The sequence below is a fragment of the Gymnoscopelus braueri genome, assembly GCF_963280865.1.
Source record: "Gymnoscopelus braueri genome assembly, chromosome: 7".
NCBI lineage: Eukaryota > Metazoa > Chordata > Actinopteri > Myctophiformes > Myctophidae > Gymnoscopelus > Gymnoscopelus braueri.
Window position 1 is genome coordinate 48,900,143 of NC_137608.1, and position 20,988 is coordinate 48,921,130.

At 37.9% G+C, this 20,988-nt stretch overlaps 2 protein-coding genes across 4 annotated transcripts in view; one reads left to right on the forward strand and one right to left on the reverse strand.

Moving 5' to 3' along the window:
• The window catches only part of LOC308087955 (H-2 class II histocompatibility antigen, E-S beta chain-like), a 16,757-nt gene extending 1,745 nt beyond the window's left edge, over positions 1-15,012 (forward strand). Inside the window, exons 3-9 of the mRNA XM_080432221.1 lie at positions 143-625; positions 6,057-6,329; positions 8,592-8,811; positions 9,058-9,125; positions 12,793-12,906; positions 13,392-13,448; positions 14,118-15,012. Of these exons, the coding sequence (XP_080288347.1) occupies positions 604-625; positions 6,057-6,329; positions 8,592-8,811; positions 9,058-9,125; positions 12,793-12,906; positions 13,392-13,429 (735 nt within the window). The 5' untranslated portion in view covers positions 143-603 and the 3' untranslated portion in view covers positions 13,430-13,448; positions 14,118-15,012. The remainder of the gene's footprint in view (positions 1-142; positions 626-6,056; positions 6,330-8,591; positions 8,812-9,057; positions 9,126-12,792; positions 12,907-13,391; positions 13,449-14,117) is intronic.
• LOC308087958 (C-C motif chemokine 20-like) overlaps positions 1-20,988 on the reverse strand; it is a 37,991-nt gene extending 17,003 nt beyond the window's left edge. Inside the window, exons 1-4 of one of the 3 annotated variants that reach the window (XR_013933391.1) lie at positions 20,825-20,988; positions 19,488-19,614; positions 18,301-18,415; positions 16,102-17,447 (exon numbers count right to left, since the gene is read on the reverse strand). Coding sequence is in view for 2 of the 3 variants with exons in the window: in XM_080432224.1 (XP_080288350.1) it covers positions 17,415-17,447; positions 18,301-18,415; positions 19,488-19,614; positions 20,825-20,888 (339 nt within the window). In the remaining variant the exon portion in view is untranslated. Of the gene's footprint in view, positions 1-15,403; positions 17,448-18,300; positions 18,416-19,487; positions 19,615-20,824 lie in introns of those variants that run through there. The other 2 variants (XM_080432224.1, XM_080432225.1) reach the window with 2 other exon arrangements.

Here is a 20,988-nt window from a genome sequence, read left to right on the forward strand (position 1 = left end):
TATTGATACTTTTACTTAAGTAAAATATTTGAGTACTTTTTCCACCACTGCAAACATGAATGTTTAACATGATGATTATGTGTTATTGTCACTGTGAAGAAGTTTGTTGTTGAATTTAATGTTATATTTGTTTTATTTCCAGTGTTCCATGAGTACATTCAAGTCATTGGCTGTTCAGACACAGTTAAAGACTCATATAAAGAGTGGATGCATGCACTGGATGGTGAAGTGATGATGTATGCAGACTACAACAAAGGGAAGGTGGTGGAGCCTCAGCCTCCGTTTGTAGATCATGTGACCTACCCTGCAGGAGCTTATGAAGCAGCTTTGATAATTTTTTGATAATTCCTTTTAACAGGTCGTTCATGAAAGTCCTTGCGGTCTTGTTTCCAATGAGAACCTGTGAGCAATTGGGGTTAAGAGTCTTGCTCAGGGACAAATTTCATATCATCGGCACATATGCTGGGATAGCCTGGAATCGAACCTGGGGCAACCAGGGCCAGCTGGTTCCCTAGGCGGGCTCACTAACCACTCAGCTATGGCCGCCCCATATTGAATCAGCAGGCGCTCTGCAAACACAGCCTGGACACCATTCTCACTGCCATGAAGAAACCACCAGTGAAAGGTACATGAATACTATGAACACAATAGTTATTAACTAAAACGGTTGAATATATTTAACATTAACGAAAATGTTTAAACATGTATATTAAGCATTTATGGTGAAATATGTTCTAAATAATATGTATTTCTAGTAAACATGAATATGTGCTCACGGTGCTTTATTTTTATTTATTTTTTACAAATCTATGCATTAGTATCTGCTCTGTACAGCCTGAGCTGTAGGTGAGGTGTAGATGGTACAACTATAGATGCAGTGGTGTGTTCTACCGTGTTACACTATATACGTAGTATACTGTGCAGATTTTTTTTTTTTAAGAATATACCATCCAAAAACTATCTGAGGAAGCGTATCCAGTGTTGATTTGGTGAATCTATCTCTGGTGGGACACTATTTTAAAGAGGTCACACGCACGTGGCTTAACACCTACACTACAGGTCACACAATGGACAATTGATATGCATCTAGGCTCATTCCTATGTTAATTCACCTGGTGTGACACCCGGCAGTCGGCAGCCTTTGTTGAGGTGTGATTTTAAGGGTTGTTTTAATGGATGCATGTGCGTGTGCGTGCTCCTGCTCAAAAGACTGGTGGGACGGCGTGTTACCGCGGCCCATGACCAATGACCACTGAGCATATCTGATAAACTTTACTTTATTTATTTGGATTTTCAATTAAAAGACATATGAATCATGTCAAAATCCAAGATTACCATCAAAATGTTCCTGTGATTCATGAATTAAATTTCAGAGGTGAGGTGTACTCAAGTAGCCTGGTAAACCCTCCCTCCGGAAATCTCATTTCCATTTGATTCCAGGAGTGAGTCTGGCATGAAGGCTTGTATGGGCGTTTCTAGTGCATTACCAAATAACCGAGCCAATCAGCGTCCTCGCTCATTGTTTTGTGATTGACAGCGGGGGTAGGCCAATCAGGTGGAACCCGAGTGGTTCACACGTCATTAATCAATACACCTTTCATACAAGCTGCTCATTAACATCAAAGACAAACCAATTACTCCTGGTGATAATCACTGCAGCCTAAAGTGGCTTAATTGGACATCAAAGGGCCACTTGGACATCAAAGCTACATTACTCCCGCCCAGCTCCAGCCCACAGCCAAATTGCCCATATAGGTCTGCAGGCCAGACTCACTCCTGAAATAAAATACAAATGAGATTTCTGGAGGGAGGGTTTACCAGGCTAGTACTCAAGTACTGTAGCCTACTTAAGTACAATTTTGAGGCATTTTTACTTTACTCGAGTATTTCCCATTTCCAATACTTTTACTTCTACTCCACTACATCTCAGAGGCCAATATTGTACTTTTACTCCACTACAATTATTTGAAAACTTTAGTTACTAGTTACTTTGTAGATTTTGATTATCATTACAAAACATACAGTAACCACTTCAGCCCTATAGGCCATTTTAGTAGGGGGTACTAACCACAAAAAATGGCCAAATCGTTACGCGGCGGATAAAAGCATGAAATTTGATACAGATGTCCCTTGGGTCATCCTAAAACATCCTAGAAGGGGTGCCCAAAAAAATCTTAAACGGAAGTGAGTTATGGACAAAATTCAAAATGGCCACCTAAACTGTTGACCGTTGACTCAAAAGACACCAAAAGAATCTCCAAAAAGCATAAAATTTGGCACATATGTCCCTTGGGTCATCCTAAGACATCCTAGAAGGGGTGCCCAAAGGAATCTGAAACAGGAAGTGAGTTATTGACTAAATTGAAAATGGCCGCCTAGTGTTGTCGATTGACTCAAAAGACAACTAAAGAATCTCATAAAAGCATACAATTTGGCACACATGTCCTTTTGGTCATCCTAAGACATCCTAGAAGGGGTGCCCAAAAAAATCTTAAGCAGGAACTGAGTTATTGACCAAATTGAAAATGGCCGCCTACAGTGTTATCTATTGACTCAAAAGACAACTAAAGAATCTCATAAAAGCATACAATTTGGCATACATGTCCCTTGGGTCATCCTAAGACATCCTAGAAGGGGTGCCCAAAAAAAATCTTAAACAGGAAGTGAGTTATTGACTAAATTGAAAATGGCCGTGTACAGTGTTGACAGATGATGCAAAAGACACTCATAAAAAATAATCTCATAAAAGCATGACATTTGGTACAAATGTCCCTTGGGTGATCTGAATGCATCCTAAGGGGTGCCAAAAAAAAGTTTTAATAGTCTCTCAATGGAAAACACTCCTCCCACACGGGCTGCACTGCTACAATATTCAAATCGAGCAGCCAATCTGGCATTTGGTCCAGAAGCCTGAAAGCAATGCAGTCTCTACCATCTCCTGACAAATATGGATGGATTAAAGTCTCTGATTCGTGGACACCTTTATGGACACTCTTGCCAGAGGCTGCTTAAATTTGTAGAGAACTCAAGTGTGGCTGCAAAGCTGAGCCCTTCTGTTCGAGAAAGTGTAGATGCCGGGATGCTGGGTTACCTTGCAGAGCATTATGCCAATGTGCTGGTAATTGCGAAATGGCACACATGAATACATGTAGTTACTAAACACTAATCACAAAAAAACAGTAATGATCAAGAAGAAAATACATGAGAAGATTAAGTGTAAAACAAGCAAGAAGATGTAGAGTATAAAATAAATAAGATGCAGAGAGTAAAATAAGAATATGCAGAGTAAGATAAGATGCAGAGTAAAATAAATAAGAATATGCAGAGAGTTAGATAAATAAAGAAGATTCAAAGAGTACAATAAAAAAAAATGCAGAAAGTAAAATAAATAAGTGATGTAGAAATGAAAACAGAAGGTAGACTACAAAATACGGCAGGTTATGCACTGCTTAACCTGTCGTATTGAGTCTGCATAATATGCAGACTGCCATGGTCAACTGTTTAAACAGCCATTTAGAATTTCTTCAACATGGTCCCTTTCCTAAAAAGTTTAATAAACAAGCAAACAAACAAACAAATAACCCCTTCTAGGATATATTAAGAAGCACTCAATGTACGTACCAAATTATACACTTTTATGACGTCCCTTTATGTTTTCTTTTGTGTCAACTGCTTTAGGCGGTCACTTCCTGTTTAAAACCTTTTTGGGCACCCCTTGTAGGATGCGTTCAAATCACCCAAGGGACATTTGTACCACATTTCATGCTTTTATGAGATTCTTTAGGTATCTTGCATCATCTTTCAACACTGTAGGCGGCCATTTTCAATTTAGTCAATAACTCACTTCCTGTTTCAGATTATTTTGGGCACCCCTTCTAGGATGTGTTAGGATGACCCAAGGGACATGTGTGACACATTTTATACTTTTTGGAGATTCTTTAGTTGTCTTTTGAGTCAATCGACAACACTAGGCGGCCATTTTCAATTTGGTCAATAACTCACTTCCTGTTTCAGATTTTTTTGGGCACCCCTTCTAGGATGTCTTAGGATGACCCAAGGGACATGTGTGCCAAATTTTATGCTTTTTGGAGATTCTTTTGGTGTCTTTTGAGTCAACGGTCAACAGTTTAGGTGGCCATTTTGGATTTTGTCCATAACTCACTTCCTGTTTAAGATTTTTTTGGGCACCCCTTCTAGGATGTGTTAGGATGACCCAAGGGACATCTGTATCAAATTTCATGCTTTTATCCGCCGCGTAACGATTTTTCACTTAGTGCCCCCTACTATTTGAAAATAGCCGATCTACAAGCTCACAATGCGTCACTAATCACGATTTGATGCATTGTGAGCTTGTAGATCTGCTATTTTCAAAAGATTTGTATACATTTCAAAACTTGAAATGGGACATTTTGTATAATGAGTATTTTTACTTTTGGTACTTTAAGTACATTTTGCTGCAAATACTTTTATTCAAGTACATTTTGAATTCCGGACTTTTAATTGTAACAGAGTATTTCTCTATATTGCAATTTTTTATACTTTTACTTAAGTAAAAGATTTGAGTACTTTTTCCACCACTGAAGGATGGTAGAGTGTGTCGTTAATGTTATTTTACGGTTGTTTCATTTATTGATTAATACAAAAAAAGCTCATAGCGCGGCTCCGGGTGCCGCGCTATGAGCTTGTAGATCTGCTGTCGGCTGGGGGTGGGCGTGGCTTATCACCTTGGGGGGTTGGTTTGAAGCTGTGGGTGTGGCCTATCACTTTGGGGGGGGGGGGTTAAATAATAATCCTATTTCAACTGGGTGGGACCCCCCAAAATTAATCCAAAATTTGAACTGGACACCCCCCAAAATAATCCTATTTGAACTGGAGACCCCCCAAAATAATCCTATTTGAACTGGGGACCCCCCAAAATTGTCATATTTAAACTGGGGACCTCCCAAAATAATCATATTTTTGTGTGCTTGTAGAACGGTTATTTTCACAAAGTAAGCCTCTCTCTTATTCATTTGGCAATTTGGCCAATTTGCTATTAAAAAGGTCTTAAAAGTAATTAAATTGTCACTTTATAAATGTGCAGATACCCTGTATCCACTTATACTGTATGTTGGTTTGTTTACTGTTGAGTGAGAAAACAATGTCACCTATTAAGCTAATCATCTGGGGACCCCCAAAAAAGTTATCTGGGGACCCCCCAGAAGTCAATGCACTCATTCAATTATTTGAATTGAATGATGATTTATTTGATACATTTGGGGGTTATATCAAATATTGCAATTTAAATTCAAAAGCAACAGTTTAGTGTTTTCATTTAGGTTTGCAATGCAGGCTTTAATTACAGTATAAACAATGACCTTTATTTGTTTAATATAACTCAGCTGATTGTTATAATGATACTGGTATCCTATAGTTTCTTTGACGCTCTACATTGTTCTCTCTACTCTCTACTTATGTGACTATTTACCTTGTTTGCTGACTGAGTCAGTGGTGGGAAAAATACTCAAATGTTTTACATAAGTAAAAGTATCAATGAAGTATGAAGTACTCTGTTACAAGTAAAGTAAAATTTACTTGAGTGAAAGTACAAAAGTATTGGCATCAAGATTTACTTAAGGTACCAAAAATAAAAGTACTAAAATGTTTGAAAAAAGCAGATCTACAAGCTCGTACGGGCTTGTAGATCTGCTATTTTCAAATAGCAGATCAGGTACAAAGAAAGGTACAAAGAAAGGGGTTATCCTGGAAATACATGATGGGGTCTGACAGACAGACAGACAGACAGACAGACAGACAGACAGACAGAGTCCTTGTTTACTCAGCCATGCTAGACATCTGGACACATAGAGAGAAAAAACTCTAGTAGTTCCATCTCATTGTATTTAAGATATTCAATATACATTCAAAACATTTTAATGCCAGATTTCACATCCTGAACCTAATTTAGACTTTATGTAGTGACATATTTGGCCGATGGGGGGCAGTTAGCCTAGTGTTGATATGATACAGATGATAATAAAACTGAACATTAATGACATTTTTCATTATATTTCCAGATGGATATATGCTCTATCATGCTGCCCGCTGTGTGTTTAACTCCAGTGAGCTGAAGGACATACAGTTCATACAGTCATATAATTTCGATGGTGATGAGTTCCTCAGGTGGGACAGTAGAGTAGATCAGTTTGTTGGATACACTGAGCTTGGTGTGAAGAACGCAGAGCGCTTCAATAAAGATCCTACAGTACTGGCTGTGTCGAGAGCACAACGAGAGGCATTCTGCAAACACAACATTGAGGGCGTCTACTCCTCTGTTCTGAACAAGAGAGGTGAGCTGATCTCAGAGCAGCACTCAACACTCATCACCTCATAAACTATAACATGAAATCACATGATTCTATTCAGAGATGATTAATGGTGTTAATATTGATCTGATAATGATTATAAAACATTACTTAATCTGCTGAGAAACATTTCAGATCCTCTTAAACACTTAAAGGAGTAGTTCACCCCAAAAATTACTTATTTTCCATCAATTAAACCCCATGAGGCATTGAATTCATGGAGATTTTTTAGTTTTTGTCTCATTCCTGAGACAATAATTTGATTACCGGTGGAAAGATGCTAATGTATCCGGTAGGAGACTCAAAGGAGACTCTTTGAGTCTCCTACCGGAGAGACCGCCAGTCATCACGCAGTGGAAATAGCAGATCTACAAGCTCACAACATGTGGTGTCACCATCGTAGACAGAGTATAAATGAAACATATAGATCTATTTCTGAGTGTTTTCACCCTCATATAATGACCTGCCTAAAACAGAGACACCAGGATTAATGTTTTTAAATGAACTTTAAAAAGAACCATGCAGGCTAAAACACACCTCTATACACTTCATTTCACCACCTGATTTTATATTTTAATTATTGTCTTTAATAGTTTGTGTTGTATGTTTTTAATCACTTTAGTAATATTTAGCAGGATTATGTGTATTTATATATTGTTTTGTTTGTTTCTACTCTAGTTCGTTTGAACTATTTTCATTACATGATATTGCTTGGTTTATTGTTGTTTATGTAAAGCACTGTGTAACTATGAATTATTTAATATGTTTAAATTAAATTATATAAATGAATTCTACTTTGTAGAAAACTGTAGACTATTGTAGAATCTACAGTACTCTAAGAAATGTTATTATCTGGTGCCATCTGGTGGCCAAACATTGACACTTACAATTGCAATGTAGGCATTTATCAGAAGCTCTTAATCCAGAGTGATTTACAGTAAGTAAGGAAAACACAAGGTAATACATCAAATGCATAGAAATAGTAATCTAGGATCATAGGTAAACCAAGAACCTATATCATCAGTCTAAACACTATAATATCAAACACAAAATATATATTTATGTACATTGAAACTATCCAAACTATAGGATGCCAGGTCTACAATGAACCTGGCATCTGTCTACATAACATGATATCTAAATTACATTTTAACCTTTGCATAAGCCTGCAAGGTCATCAAGGCTAGGTCTAGTGCTACAGTCTTCAGATTGTGGAGGTAGATTGGGAGTGAGTATGCAGCTCTAACTGCAATGGGGAGTTTGTTCCACCGTTTGGGAGCCAGAAGGGAGAAGATTTTCAGACGTGTGGAGCGTTGTCCAGGGTGTTTTAGAGAAGAAAGAAGAGTCTAGGATGTGTGGAGCGTTGTCCAGGGTGTTTTATAGAAGGGAGAAGAGTCTAGGACGTGTGGAGCGTTGACCAGGGTGTTTTAGAGAAGGGAGAAGAGTCTAGGACGTGTGGAGCGTTGACCAGGGTGTTTTAGAGAAGGGAGAAGAGTCTAGGACGTGTGGAGCCTTGACCAGGGTGTTTTAGAGAAGGGAGTAGAGTCTTGAAGATATGGGGTGTCATAGCTCTGTGAGGGCAGCAACTGGGAGCCAGAGGAGAGAGAGGAAAACGGGTGAGAGCCGGGAAATGTGAAAGATGGGGTGCCATGATATTTTTCAACCCTAAAACCTGATCATAAGGTATTATTATTATGTAAGGATTTTTTTCAACAACAAAAAAGTGTACAGAAATTGTTAAAATTATGTTTTTATGTGGACACGCCTCCAGTTCATTAAGTATACCTGGTTCTCACCTTAGCACCTCCTCCACCACCTTAGCACCACCCACCTGTCCTTGTCCCTCCTCCTCCTCATGCCCACACCTGTTGTGTTATGATAATGAGGGGTAGGGTATGGCTTTGTGATGTCACTAAAGCGCTGTTTCTCTATTGGCATGTTTGACCCTCAAGGTTTCAGCCTCCAGGAAGAAACTCCAAATAGTCAGAGAAGACATAAAACACCATAAAAACACCACCGGGGGGCTTTATGAAGTTCTATCAACCTCATAGACACATGAAAAACAGAAAAAGTGCAAAACCATGGCACCACCTCTTGAACATTTTGTCTGTTTGAAGACCAAGTGTGTTGCGGCTTTCTGGATCATTTGGATCGCATTTGGATGATATACAATTGTTAATTATAATGACATGTTCCTATGACTGGTATATAATAAAAAATATAATCAATCATCATCATCTTTTTTAGGAGTGGAGCCCAAAGTGAGACTGAAGTCAGAGACTCCCCCTCGTCGTGGTGAACACACTCACATGTTGAGGTGCAGCAGCTACGACTTCTATCCTAAAGTGATCCTGGTGACCTGGTGGATAGGTCAAGAACCTTTGACCTCTGGTCTCTCCTCTACTGATGAGCTGTCTGATGGAGACTGGTACTACCAGTACCACTCCTACCTGGAGTACACACCCAGGTACACACCTAACAGACACCTATACATAGAAATACACAACTAATAGACACCTCTACTGGTACTACCAGTGCGTGTGTGTGTGTGTGTGTGTGTGTGTGTGTGTGTGTGTGTGTGTGTGTGTGTGTGTGTGTGTGTGTGTGCGTGCGTGTGTGCGTGTGTGCGTGTGTGTGTGTGTGTGTGTGTGTGTGTGTGTGTGTGTGTGTGTGTGTGTGTGTGTGTGTGTGTGTGTGTGTGTTTGTATTACAGATCAGGAGAGAAGATCACATGCATGGTGGAACATCCCAGCCTGACCGCGCCTATCAAGATGGACTGGGGTCAGTTACTGTAATCTAGTGTAATCTACTGTCAAAATAGCAGATATAAAAGCTCATAGCGCGGCACCGAGTGCCGCACTATGAGCTTGTAGATGTGCTATTTTTGAAAAATCGTGAACATTTGTGCAAATCTTTGAATACATTTATTTTTAAAGCAAACATTTTTAACTGTCAAATGTCTCTCAACATATTTCTTAATTTTTCTGAAAAAATCAGTGGTGGTAAAACATTTTCTTGTCAAGGACCCCCAAATTGATATGTTTTTGGCCGCTGATCCCCATCAAAATATGTTGTTCCAGAAGAAAAGGTTTGAGTTAAAAATGTTGTTTAAAAAAATACATTTATAAATTATATTCAAACATTTGCGCAAATGTTCAAGATTTTTCAAAAATAGCAGATCTACAAGCTCATAGCGCGGCACTCGGTGTCGCGCTATGAGCTTATTGATTTGATAAAAGCAGATTAAAGACCAGATTGATTTGATAAAAGCTGATAAAAGACCAGATTTATTTGATAAAAACAGATAAAACACCAGATTGATTTGATAAAAACAGATAAAAGACCAGATTGATTTGATGAAAGCAGATTAAAGACCAGATTGATTTGATAAAAACAGATCAAAGAGTCATCATGGTTTTATCAATGTGAAAACAAGACAGTTTTCTAAGACAGAACAAGCGCTGATGTTCTTTTTTACAAACTGCCTCACAGTTCTGAGTCTATGACTCTGTCCCAAGATACTTTCTGCACATTCCACAGCATGGTTTATAAACATTATAGTAAAAGGTTGATTCATGTCTTCTAAAATCTATCATCATAGCCTTTGTTTTGGATGTATTTAGCTCTAAGAAGGACATGTCACATCAGGTGACAAACTCCTCAAGGACTGGACCAATAGGGTTGGACTCATTATTACTGAACAGACTCACAATGACTGTGTCGTCTGTTTATTGAGGGTTCGAGGCCTATCAGGCCCGAAACCGCTTTGAAACTGTTGGCTTTCCTCTTCCGCCGTTTTTGCAGTTCTGGCCTAACCGTGTGGTAACTTTTTACGAAACTCGGCAATATGGTAGAGGGCTATGCCTAAGAAACGAAACTCACAACCATCGACCAAAGGGTGGCGCTATTTCACTCAATTGACTTTGAACAGGTACAACTTATGCTCTGTTTGACCTACAGCCATGAATCTTCAATACACACATGCGTCTCCTCATGTCTAACAACTTTCATACTCTGACTTTTGTCCTCTGACCTTTAGATTTCCCACCATTTTGAATTATATGAAAAACAGTAAAAATCTATCTCCTCCTGGGATCTTTGAGCAACCCGCACAAAACGTTTTACACATGAACTTTGGACTTTGCAGTTTTATGAAAATTATTCGTCTGCCCCTAACACATACATGCAGACTCACATTTGTTTGAAACTTTGCAGTAATCTAGAGGGCCGACAGCCATGAAACTTGCTTACACATATGCCTTGACTCATGAGGAACACATCTATCACTTTGACCAGTAAGCTCCGCCCTTAGATTTTCCGCCATATTGAGCAGTTTGAAAAACATTTAAACCCAGGATTTATGAACAATTTGCGTGAAACTGTGTCATCTATGTGAACTCCTTTTTCACCGGTTCAGGTCTGTTGGGCCAATGGCTGATTGGTAAACCCTATGCCTTGCAACCACGGGGTAGCTGGTTCGAGTCTCACCTCATGCAAACTTCATCTCAATTGCATTGCACATAACATGACCGTATCAATAAATAAATGTGTAATTGTTAAATATAACATGAAATGCTTATTTAAATATAGTTATTTTCAATGTATGACATACTTCATCCCCCATTTTGTTTTTGTTGGATTCTCCTTTTTCACTGTCTAAGGTTGTAGCTTGAATAGCTCAATCAGTAAAGTGTTAGCCTCTTGTTCCGAAGGTCCCCGGTTCAAACCCCACTCATTACAGTTTACATTCAAATTGCATTGTACGAAACATGACCCTGTTGATTCAGACATGTGCAATTTAAAAAATATAACATGAAATGATTTTTTGAGAGTAGTTGTTTTTTATGTATGACATACTTTCTTGTGAAAATAGCCGATCTACAATCTCACAACTTTTCAGATAGCAACGCGTTGTGAGCTTGTAGATCGACTATTTTCACTAGAATCCATTCCGAGGAGACAAAAATCTTTATTGGTAAATGTTTTGTGAACCAGTGATCTAGAGCAGTTAGTGAAACAGAGGCTTGGTTCATAACGGACGGAAAAACATATAGATATCAACAGACACCATCAGGGAGGCCATATTTCTAGCTCAATGAGAAGAGAGGCAGCCTGTGAATTTATAGGTCACTGGTTCGAGCCCTGTCCTCAACAATGTTTTGAGGTGATCATCATTTAGAATTCTTAGTTTTACAAATAGTGTTTCTTGAGGTTAGGTCGTTGTTTTACTGAGGTTAAGGTTAGTGAGGGTGGCTGTAGAAAAGAGTCATCTATTCAGCAACCTTCCCCCTATTCCCATGGATTGGATCCACCCCTCTCACCTGCTCTCACTCATCACCAATCACACCTGTCACAACTCATTAGTGGCCTGGTGGCTTTTTCTTTTAAATAATGTGTAATTTTTCAAATATTTAACTTTAAGCGCCCAATGCCACGTTATTGGCCATGGCCATTTAAAGGGTAGCAACATTAACAAACAATTGAGTCAACAATGCTCTATACACCAGGGAACTAAATTACTCATATGCTGTGTTGCTTTTGCCAGGATTCGATTCCAACTGAGCTACCCAGACACAAGAAACAATATACATTGACATTTGATGAACTACAGATTTTTTTTACATCACACTCCTATTTAATCAAACAATCTAAGCTGTGTGATATATACATTTTGAGTTAAGACCATTAGTATCAACCCATGTCCCTCTGCACTCTAGCAATCAGTGCACCTGGTGGTACCTAGCCTGTCAGTCATTGGCTCCTCAATGGTGCTGAAAAGTAACTATGTACATTTACTCAAGTACCAATACAAGTGCATACAATGCACAGTACAATTTTGAGGTACTTTTACTTTACTTACACATTTTTTTTTACCTCTACTCTACTACAATTACTGCATATGACAGCTTTAGTTACTTGTTACTTTGCACATTTAATTATTAATACAACACCTACAGTAACAACATACAGCCGATCTACAATGTGACGCGTTATGAGCTTGTAGATATATAATAAGCAATCCATGCTGTATGATAACTTACCACACATGAAATCCAATTCTGTCTATCCAATGGCTCAGTCAGTACAGTCAGTCCAATTTCTCTCTCTCTCTCTCTCTCTCTCTCTCTCTCTCTCTCTCTCTCTCTCTCTCTCTCTCTCTCTCTCTCTCTCTCTCTCTCTCTCTCCCTGCCTTATCCCTCGAACCCGCTCATTGCTGCTTGCAGCTATATTTGTTTATTGTGTTTGGTTGTTGTAGCTTATTGTCAGATGACTCCATGTCAGAGTCTGTGAAGAACAAGGTGTTTTAATCTACTGTAATAATATACTATGATATGATATGATATGATATATGATATGATATGATATGATATGATATGATATGATATCATATCATATCATATCATATCATATCATATGATATGATATGATATGATGTTTGTATTGTCAGATGACTCCATGCCAGAGTCAGTGAAGAACAAGGTGGCCATGGGAGCATCAGGTCTGGTTCTGGGTCTGGTCTTGTTCCTGTCTGGATTCATCTACTTCCAGTGGAAGAAACGAGGTGATTAACATGTTTTATTAACATGTTTAATTGAAAAATACACTACCAGTGGAAGAAACTAGGTGATTAACATGTTTAATTAACATGTTTCATTAATTATTATACTACCAGTGGAAGAAATGAGGTCAGATCAACAGAGGATCACATGACATGTGGAACCCTCACAGAAATGCAAACAAACAAACAAACATGTAAAGCCACAACCTAAACTGGTTTATATTGGTTTAGAACCTTAACCGGTTTAGACTAGTTCAGACGACCTAGTTAGAGGTCAAAGTGTGTTCTATGTTGTCACATTTAGCTTTAATACATCAGTGTTACATTTAGTCCTAAATAAGAGTCAAATGTTCACATTAGTTCTGATGACTGAATGTTATTGTGTTATTGTGTGTACATTTATGCATTTTATGGAGAAATACACACAATACAGTACATAGAATTCATTTGTTTGTGTGTATTAACTGTCTCTCTTCTTCTTCTATCAGGTCGTATTCTGGTGCCGACAACCAATGACAATCTTTAGACTCCTCCCACACACCCAGGTTCACTTCCTCTTTCTTTTTACTGAACGTTTTTTCTTTTTGTTTATGTATAAAAGTGTATAAAACACACACAAAACAACATGCTTGTGTAAGAAGTGAAACAACTAGCCTGGTAAACCATCCCGGTCGCGTGAATTCACATTATCATGTGTCTTCTGCTTAATTTCTTATAATGATGAATCTAATAATCAAATGTAATAATCAAATGATTTGTTGTATCAGACAACACTGATGACAATGTGGTCAGATGGGGGGGGGCGTGTGTGTGTTTTCATCAGTTCGATGAACCGCCCACACTAATTGGGACTCCCTCTTCCTTTGGTGTGTCGCCCAGATGGCGCCTAAACCCTGACCTTTAACCTCACATAGACTATGTCTACAAACCTAACCTTAACCCTAAACCCTGACCTTTAACCTTACATGAACTATGTCTATGAACCTAACCTTAACCCTAACCTTACTAATACATTGTTCATGATCTATTAACCATTTATAGCATAGTTTAAAATTATTAAATCTTTAACCATTAACACACATTTAACAAGTTATAAATAACACATTAACTAATAATTTGGGAATGATTGATTTACTATTATAAGGAGAGGTTATTCTAAAGTGTTCACACAGTTAATACATTCTGATTCTTAATGGTTTATTGTCTTTTCACAGAACACCTGGGTGTGTTTTCAGAGAAGCAGAGAGTCATCACTGCCCTCTGGTGGAGAGAGGAGGAAATACATGTGTGTCCATTCAGCTTTTAAATACTCATAACAGCAGCACAATGATGACATCATCAACCTTTTTCACTAATGTGTCCTTTAAACAATTAAAAATGCTAATTGGCTAGCTAAGGCTAACGATAATTACTGTCTTTTCCCGGTGTTTCACCCAGGTCGACGTGGTTTTGAGGTGAGGTTAAGTTTAGGGTTAAAGTTAGGTTTATAGACATAGTTTATGTGAGGTTAAAGGTCAGGGTTTAGAGTCCCAATTAGTTTGTGCGGTTCATCAAATTACTTTGTATAGTTTCTGTCGTCAGAAAACACAAACATAATATTTCGGTTCTACACTATATTGAAACATTAAATAAATGATCACACACACAATCAGAGTTCTTCATAACATAATAGTAATATCCATCTGAATGGAAGTCAGTCAACCATGTTTGTGAAAAAGGCTTTATTATTTTATAATTGACCATAAGTCATTTATTATTATGTAATAATTTATAATGTGTGATAATTAATGTGTTACGATCATCATGACATCACTATTTCCCTGTGATGGGTGGACCTGATCCCCTAGGGTGGTCTGAGGTGATGGGTGGACATGGTCCTCTAGGGTGGTCTGAGGTGATGGGTGGGCCTAAACCCTCTAGGGTGGTCTGAGGTGATTATTTATCTTTCCGTTTTTCAGCTCCACTGTTGTGTTTCTATCCGTTCCTTCCCCCCTGGGATCTGGGCCCCTGATCATGAATGGTTTGAAGTTCAGATGTTAGATTTTGGCTTTAATTTGCTTGGTTTTGAATGGAATGTCACAATATCAATAAAGGAATGAGAAAACATAATTGTGCCTCATGTTCTCTTAAATGTCACTGCAGGTTGGTTGCCAATTTCAGCCAATCAAGAGAGAGTGCCCATTCACAAAGGTTTTTTTTTATTGAATATTTTATAAGGCAAAAAATGTAAAACAGCACAGTTACATTTAAAATACATTGTCTAACAGGTCCGTTCATGAAAGTCCTTGCGGACTTGTTTCCAATGAGGGCCTTGGTATTCAATTCATAGACATATATATTGTATGAGGGGATTGTCATGTTTCGTTTGGACTTTTTTTGTTATTTTAATAAAAGTGAATGGGTATCAACAGCACATTACAGGATAAATTATTTGTGGTATTCCACAGGATCCTACAGTACGTCCTTTGTTCTTTCTGTTACATTAATGACATGAAATCTGTTTGTAGGCAAAGCAAGGCAAGTTTATTTGTATAGCACATTTCAACATCAGGGCAACTCAATGTGCTTTACATACAAACAGTAAGCAAAAGAAACATATTATAAAAGGACATTTGAATTCAGTAAAAACAAATAAAAAAGTTAAAATAAAGTTACAGTGCAGAAGAAATAATTAAAAGACGACCCTGATAGGAATAACCATAGAAATAAATACATAGAAGCCTCATGGCCACTGGGCCGCACGTCAACGCCGCCCCCATAATATGTAGGGCAGCTTGCCACTGCAAGAAATATTTAAAAGTACCTGAAACTAAAACAAATTTTCTGTATTATAACCATTAGTATTATCTATGTAAGATATGGTGTTTTGGTATATATGAAAACACACATTTTAATTTAACCATTATCCTATCATAACTAGGCTACATGTCTGACATTTGTAACAAACCAAACCGTGTGAAAATAATTTGAGAATTCCGCCAGTTATGACGAATATGATTTTAGAAAGACCTCCTGCTTCAGTAGACGTACAGTACATGGAGCACGCATTAGGAGGCACGGCTCTCCCTACAAAATATGGCGGCAGCAATTACACATTGCTCCAATGAACAACAGTGGCCAATGAGGTGGCCTACAGTATATCTACGTTTATATATCTATGGGAAAAACCTATCACCTAACAGTATAGACAGGAAACACCTGTATCATCTTAGTATCGACAGGAAACACCATCATCCTAATTGGAAACACTATTACCCTAATTTTAAAATGCTTCAAAGTGTGTAAGTGATTTGGCTTTGTACAAATAAGTGTTAACATTCCGACTTACTTATGCCAGTGGTTCTCAAAATAGGGTCTGGGGACCCCCAGGGATCCTTGAGGGGATTCCTGGGGTTCCCCAGCAAAATGAGTTAATGTAGCAACAAAATCAGTTTAACCACTTTAACCTTATTTTAGGCTATTCAAAAATAGCTGATCTACAGGTTGTAGATCTGCTATTTTAGAAAAGTTCTGAAAGATCTTGACAAATTGGAATACATTTGAAAATGTGTAACAACAGATGCTGCCAAATACATGTAAATTTAGAAGTCCGAGATATACATGTTTTAAAACCACTGACTTATGCGATGAAATGCGAAGCAATGCGAAGCGATGCGATACAATAGTGTGGACTAGCTGACAACAACAGGGGACTAGGTAGGGACTTACTTACAATATATTCCAATAGTAATCATTGCATGTGGACTAGAGTGGTTAACAGTTAATCTTCCTGTCTCCCCAGGTCTTTAGTTAACAGAAATACATTTTCAGGTTTTTAATTTGCTTGCTACAATATTTTGATATTTAAAATGTATTTGATTAGACACGCCCTCCTCATACACTATATAAGCCCAATCAACTTCAAGGGAAGTTTGGAGCTCTGTGCATGAACTGTTGTCCCCGCGACCCGACTCCAGATAAGCGGTTGAAGATGGATGGATGGAACTTCAAACTCAATTTGAACTACGTTAGACACATTGAAAACACAGTTTTGGTAACTGATATATCCTTCTAATGCATTTTTTTTTTCCTAATTGAAAATAAAAAATAAACGTAAAATAAAAAATAAATGAATGGAATTGTATTATTATCTGATGCTGGAGAAATTAATTGTGGCGAGTCACAGGGAAGTGTCCTTAATATTTGCTCTTTCCGTTTAATGAAATGAAATTAAATATAATATTTTTGTTAATGCCATCAACTCGATGACAAGAACACTGTAGAGACCCTAAGTGATGAATTGAAAAACATTGGTAATTGGCTGTCTGAAATTGGACTGTCTTTGCACCTTGGGAAAAATTAAAATGTATACGTTGTGTGTTTTAAACGTTTTGCTTAGGCTATAGTTACTGCACTTTGGCCTTGTAGGGCAGCATACTGTATGTAATCTGTTATGTCAAATTAATCAAATCAATCACTATGCAGGGACTGTCGTAATTAGGAGCTGGACAAGATGGTGGATCAGTTTCACTTCATTTGGGCTTCAGGTCCTGGCAGCGTTTTTCCTTCAAGCAGAGAGAGGGGGGTGGTTAAGACACTATTCAATACTCATTGCTCCATAATAAGTATATTTACATAGTGTTTAATGCATGTTCTTTTTTTTCTTTAAGAAGTTCTGAGCAGTGAGGTGAACTTGAGTCGTACATGCTGATAATTTGTTCAGAGTGAAGTACCAGGCTGTTTATACTGTATGTTGGTGCCTACACAGAGCATGTCATCATCAACTGTGGTTTCACAGTTTACTGAAGAGATTACGATTTGGCCGACAGCCAAACCACATATGATGACACTCCTGCGTCTCACTACGTACGCATGCACGTGTGCATGGAGGTTCCCTACCCTGCAGTTTCAAGGCTAACTGAGAATTGAGTGCAAACTGTGTCAAAGGTGACTATTTTCCTGAATCTGACTGTACTGAAAGGAACAGTGGAATTTGACCTGCATATATATAGGAAGCATCTCACACTACAGAGGGATATCTTGAAGTTAGTTTAAAGTGTGATTGCATAAGCCCCAGCATTATATGTCATTAGGGTAGGGTTTTCCTTTACTCCCTACAAATGTCAAGTTGTAGATTTGGAATCAAGGGTGCGAGCACGACTCCAACTCGTTTCAACAATACTTCACTTTCTTACCGGGTGCTCGGTAAGAAAGTGCACCCGGTAAGAAGAAAGTGCTGCAGCATACCATGCCCACTTAATAATTATAAATAAAAGTGCCTTAAAAGGACTGTTCCGTGCAGTGCTGGTATTCTCTTACAGAGATTTATTATAGTGTAGATTTGGCAACAGATTCATTTGAATGTCAGTTAACAACTAGCTCTATTCTGTAATGTTATATCACATTTAAACCAGGTACCTTGTAGTTGTTGTTCATGCATCTTGTCTTCAGATCGTCCACATGTTTCATCAGCTCATGGACCCAGGACTCATTGCGAGGTGCACACAGCTTTTTATCCCTTCTGGTCATAAAGCTGCAAAGGACAATCAGCACAATCCTCAGTAACAATTGACACGTAAGGGTCCATTTACATCTATGTCATTGCTTTGATGAATGAATAATGATAGTCATAGCATTTCTCCTTCAACACAATAACAAGTAGAAATGTATGTACACATTCGGTTGGTGGTTCAAGTTGCACAATGTATTCTACTACACCCAATGCAAATGCAGACAGTGATGATATGTATAAATGCTGATTTTATTTACATTTGGAAGTTATAAATAGTTTGTTTACATATGGATTGTATGTTGAGATACAATTTAAATAACAGATCTATTTCTTAAGGTCACTTTACATTGTAGAGTGATGTATCTGACAGGCCTCTATAAGTATGTCTTTTTTTGTACAGTGCATTGATAATTAGGGAGGGTGTAAACAAGCACTTGTGCCCTCCAATACCGTGCCGTGTTATTGCTGAATTATCACTAACTGTTAGCCAGTGGTGGAAAGTAAGTAAGTACTTGTACTCAAGTACTGTAATTAAGTAACATTTTGAGGTACTTTTACTTTACTGGAGTATTTCCCATTTTCAATACTTTTACTTCTACTCCACTACATCTCAGAGGCAAATATTATACTTTTACTCCACTACAATTATTAGAAAACTTTAGTTACTAGTTACTTTGTAGATTTTGATTATTAATACAAAACATGCATTAACCACTTCAGCACTATATACATTTTGTCCATTTGAAAATAGCAGATCTACAAGCTCAAAATGCGTCGCATCGCGACGCACTGTGAGCTTGTAGATCTGCTATTTTCAAAAGATTTTTAATACATTTTATACATTTGAAAACTTGTTAAATGGGGACATTCTGCATAATGAGTACTTTCTACTTTTGGTACTTTAAGTACATTTTGATACCAATACTTTTGTACTTTTACTCAAGTAAATTTAGAATTCCGGACTTTTACTTGTAACAGAGTATTTCTACATTGCAATATTGATACTTTTACTTAAGTAAAACATTTGAGTACTTTTTCCACCACTGCTGTTAACATAGTATCTCAACACGGTATGAATCAATAGAATACTTACATGGTGGCATCTATGTCACAGCCCTGTCTGGCAACCTGGTGACTGTAGTCTTTGACCCGTTGTTTTCTAATTGGGTTTCCTGAGACCGCTTTACAGCAGTCAAACAATGTGCCGTGGCCTTCGGTCACTGTGAAATGACACATAAGACAGAAATAACTGATAACTTACTTGTATACTCATTGTTAGTGTCAGAAAATCTAGCCACGCTGTACTTTCAGGCAGTTTAGATTTTTAATATAGATAATAGATTCTTTATGAATTTATGCAGCTTAGTTTTTAACACAGATCACATTTAACACTGAGTTAGTAATGTTAACTCTTAGCTGCTGCGTTGGTTTTTAGCACATAATGAAATTCACGTGCCTTTTACTCTGTAATTGGTATTGCTGACAAATAAAGTTTAACCTTGAACAGTGTTCCAACATGTGGCGGTGAGATTTTGAAACATGATATGAAAAAACACAATGTGGCCTTGCTGTAACTCTGGGATAGACATTCCTCTAAAGTTTAGAGTTTAGAGCAACTTGACACTCTTTCTAAGGTTTAGAGTCTAAACCTTAGAAAGAGTGTCAAATTGCTTCAGAATGAATTAAAAGGTGTGCCTGCCTGACACAGAACAGTCAAAAACAAGTTCCAGTACACAGCACAGCCCATGGGGTCAAGTGCAGGAGAGAGAGAGAGAGAGAGAGAGAGAGAGAGAGAGAGAGAGAGAGAGAGAGAGAGAGAGAGAGAGAGAGAGAGAGAGAGAGACAGTACGTGATAAAACGGTTGCATACAAGTGGACAGACTGGCTATTCTGGTGTGTTAAATATTAACAACTTAAATCACACATCACACATGGTGGATGGTGAAGGAATATTGGCAGTGGTCCAGTATTAAGCAACACTTTTCTTCCACAAACACCCACGTGCATCCGCAATAAAAGTAAACACGGGAAACACTTGTGTTCACAAGTGTTCTGCTCAGTTTCATCTGGTAGTGCAAGAAATAGTAACACTTATAACTTGCTGACTTTCACCCGTCTCATCATTAAATAATAACAGTATTAAAATACACTATGAATCACATATACTACATTAAATTATGATAAATACAATGTAAAATTAATAACATAAATTCTCTATAATGAATATGAATATTGCATATTCAATATAAAAGATGAACATTAAAGCTAACTGCAAGAAATACATCCACTCACAAGATACAAGTCTTATCAAAGATAGGATATAAATGAAAACACAGACATTCCACAACTTGAGTGCAGCATTTGGAAAGACTTTAAAATGTGTACTTACTCAGATGTCAATATATATTGAAATGTTTATGAGAGAACTCACCTACAGTACAGCAGTACACGACCAGGAGACACAGCAGTAGCTTGGTAGTGGATCCTACAACCATCTCGGCTCACTGTCTCTGTTGAATGAGGTGGAATAAATGTCTGTGATGTGATGCTTCTCTCCCTGGAGGTGTGCTGGTGATGCAATCTTCAGCTCTTGCA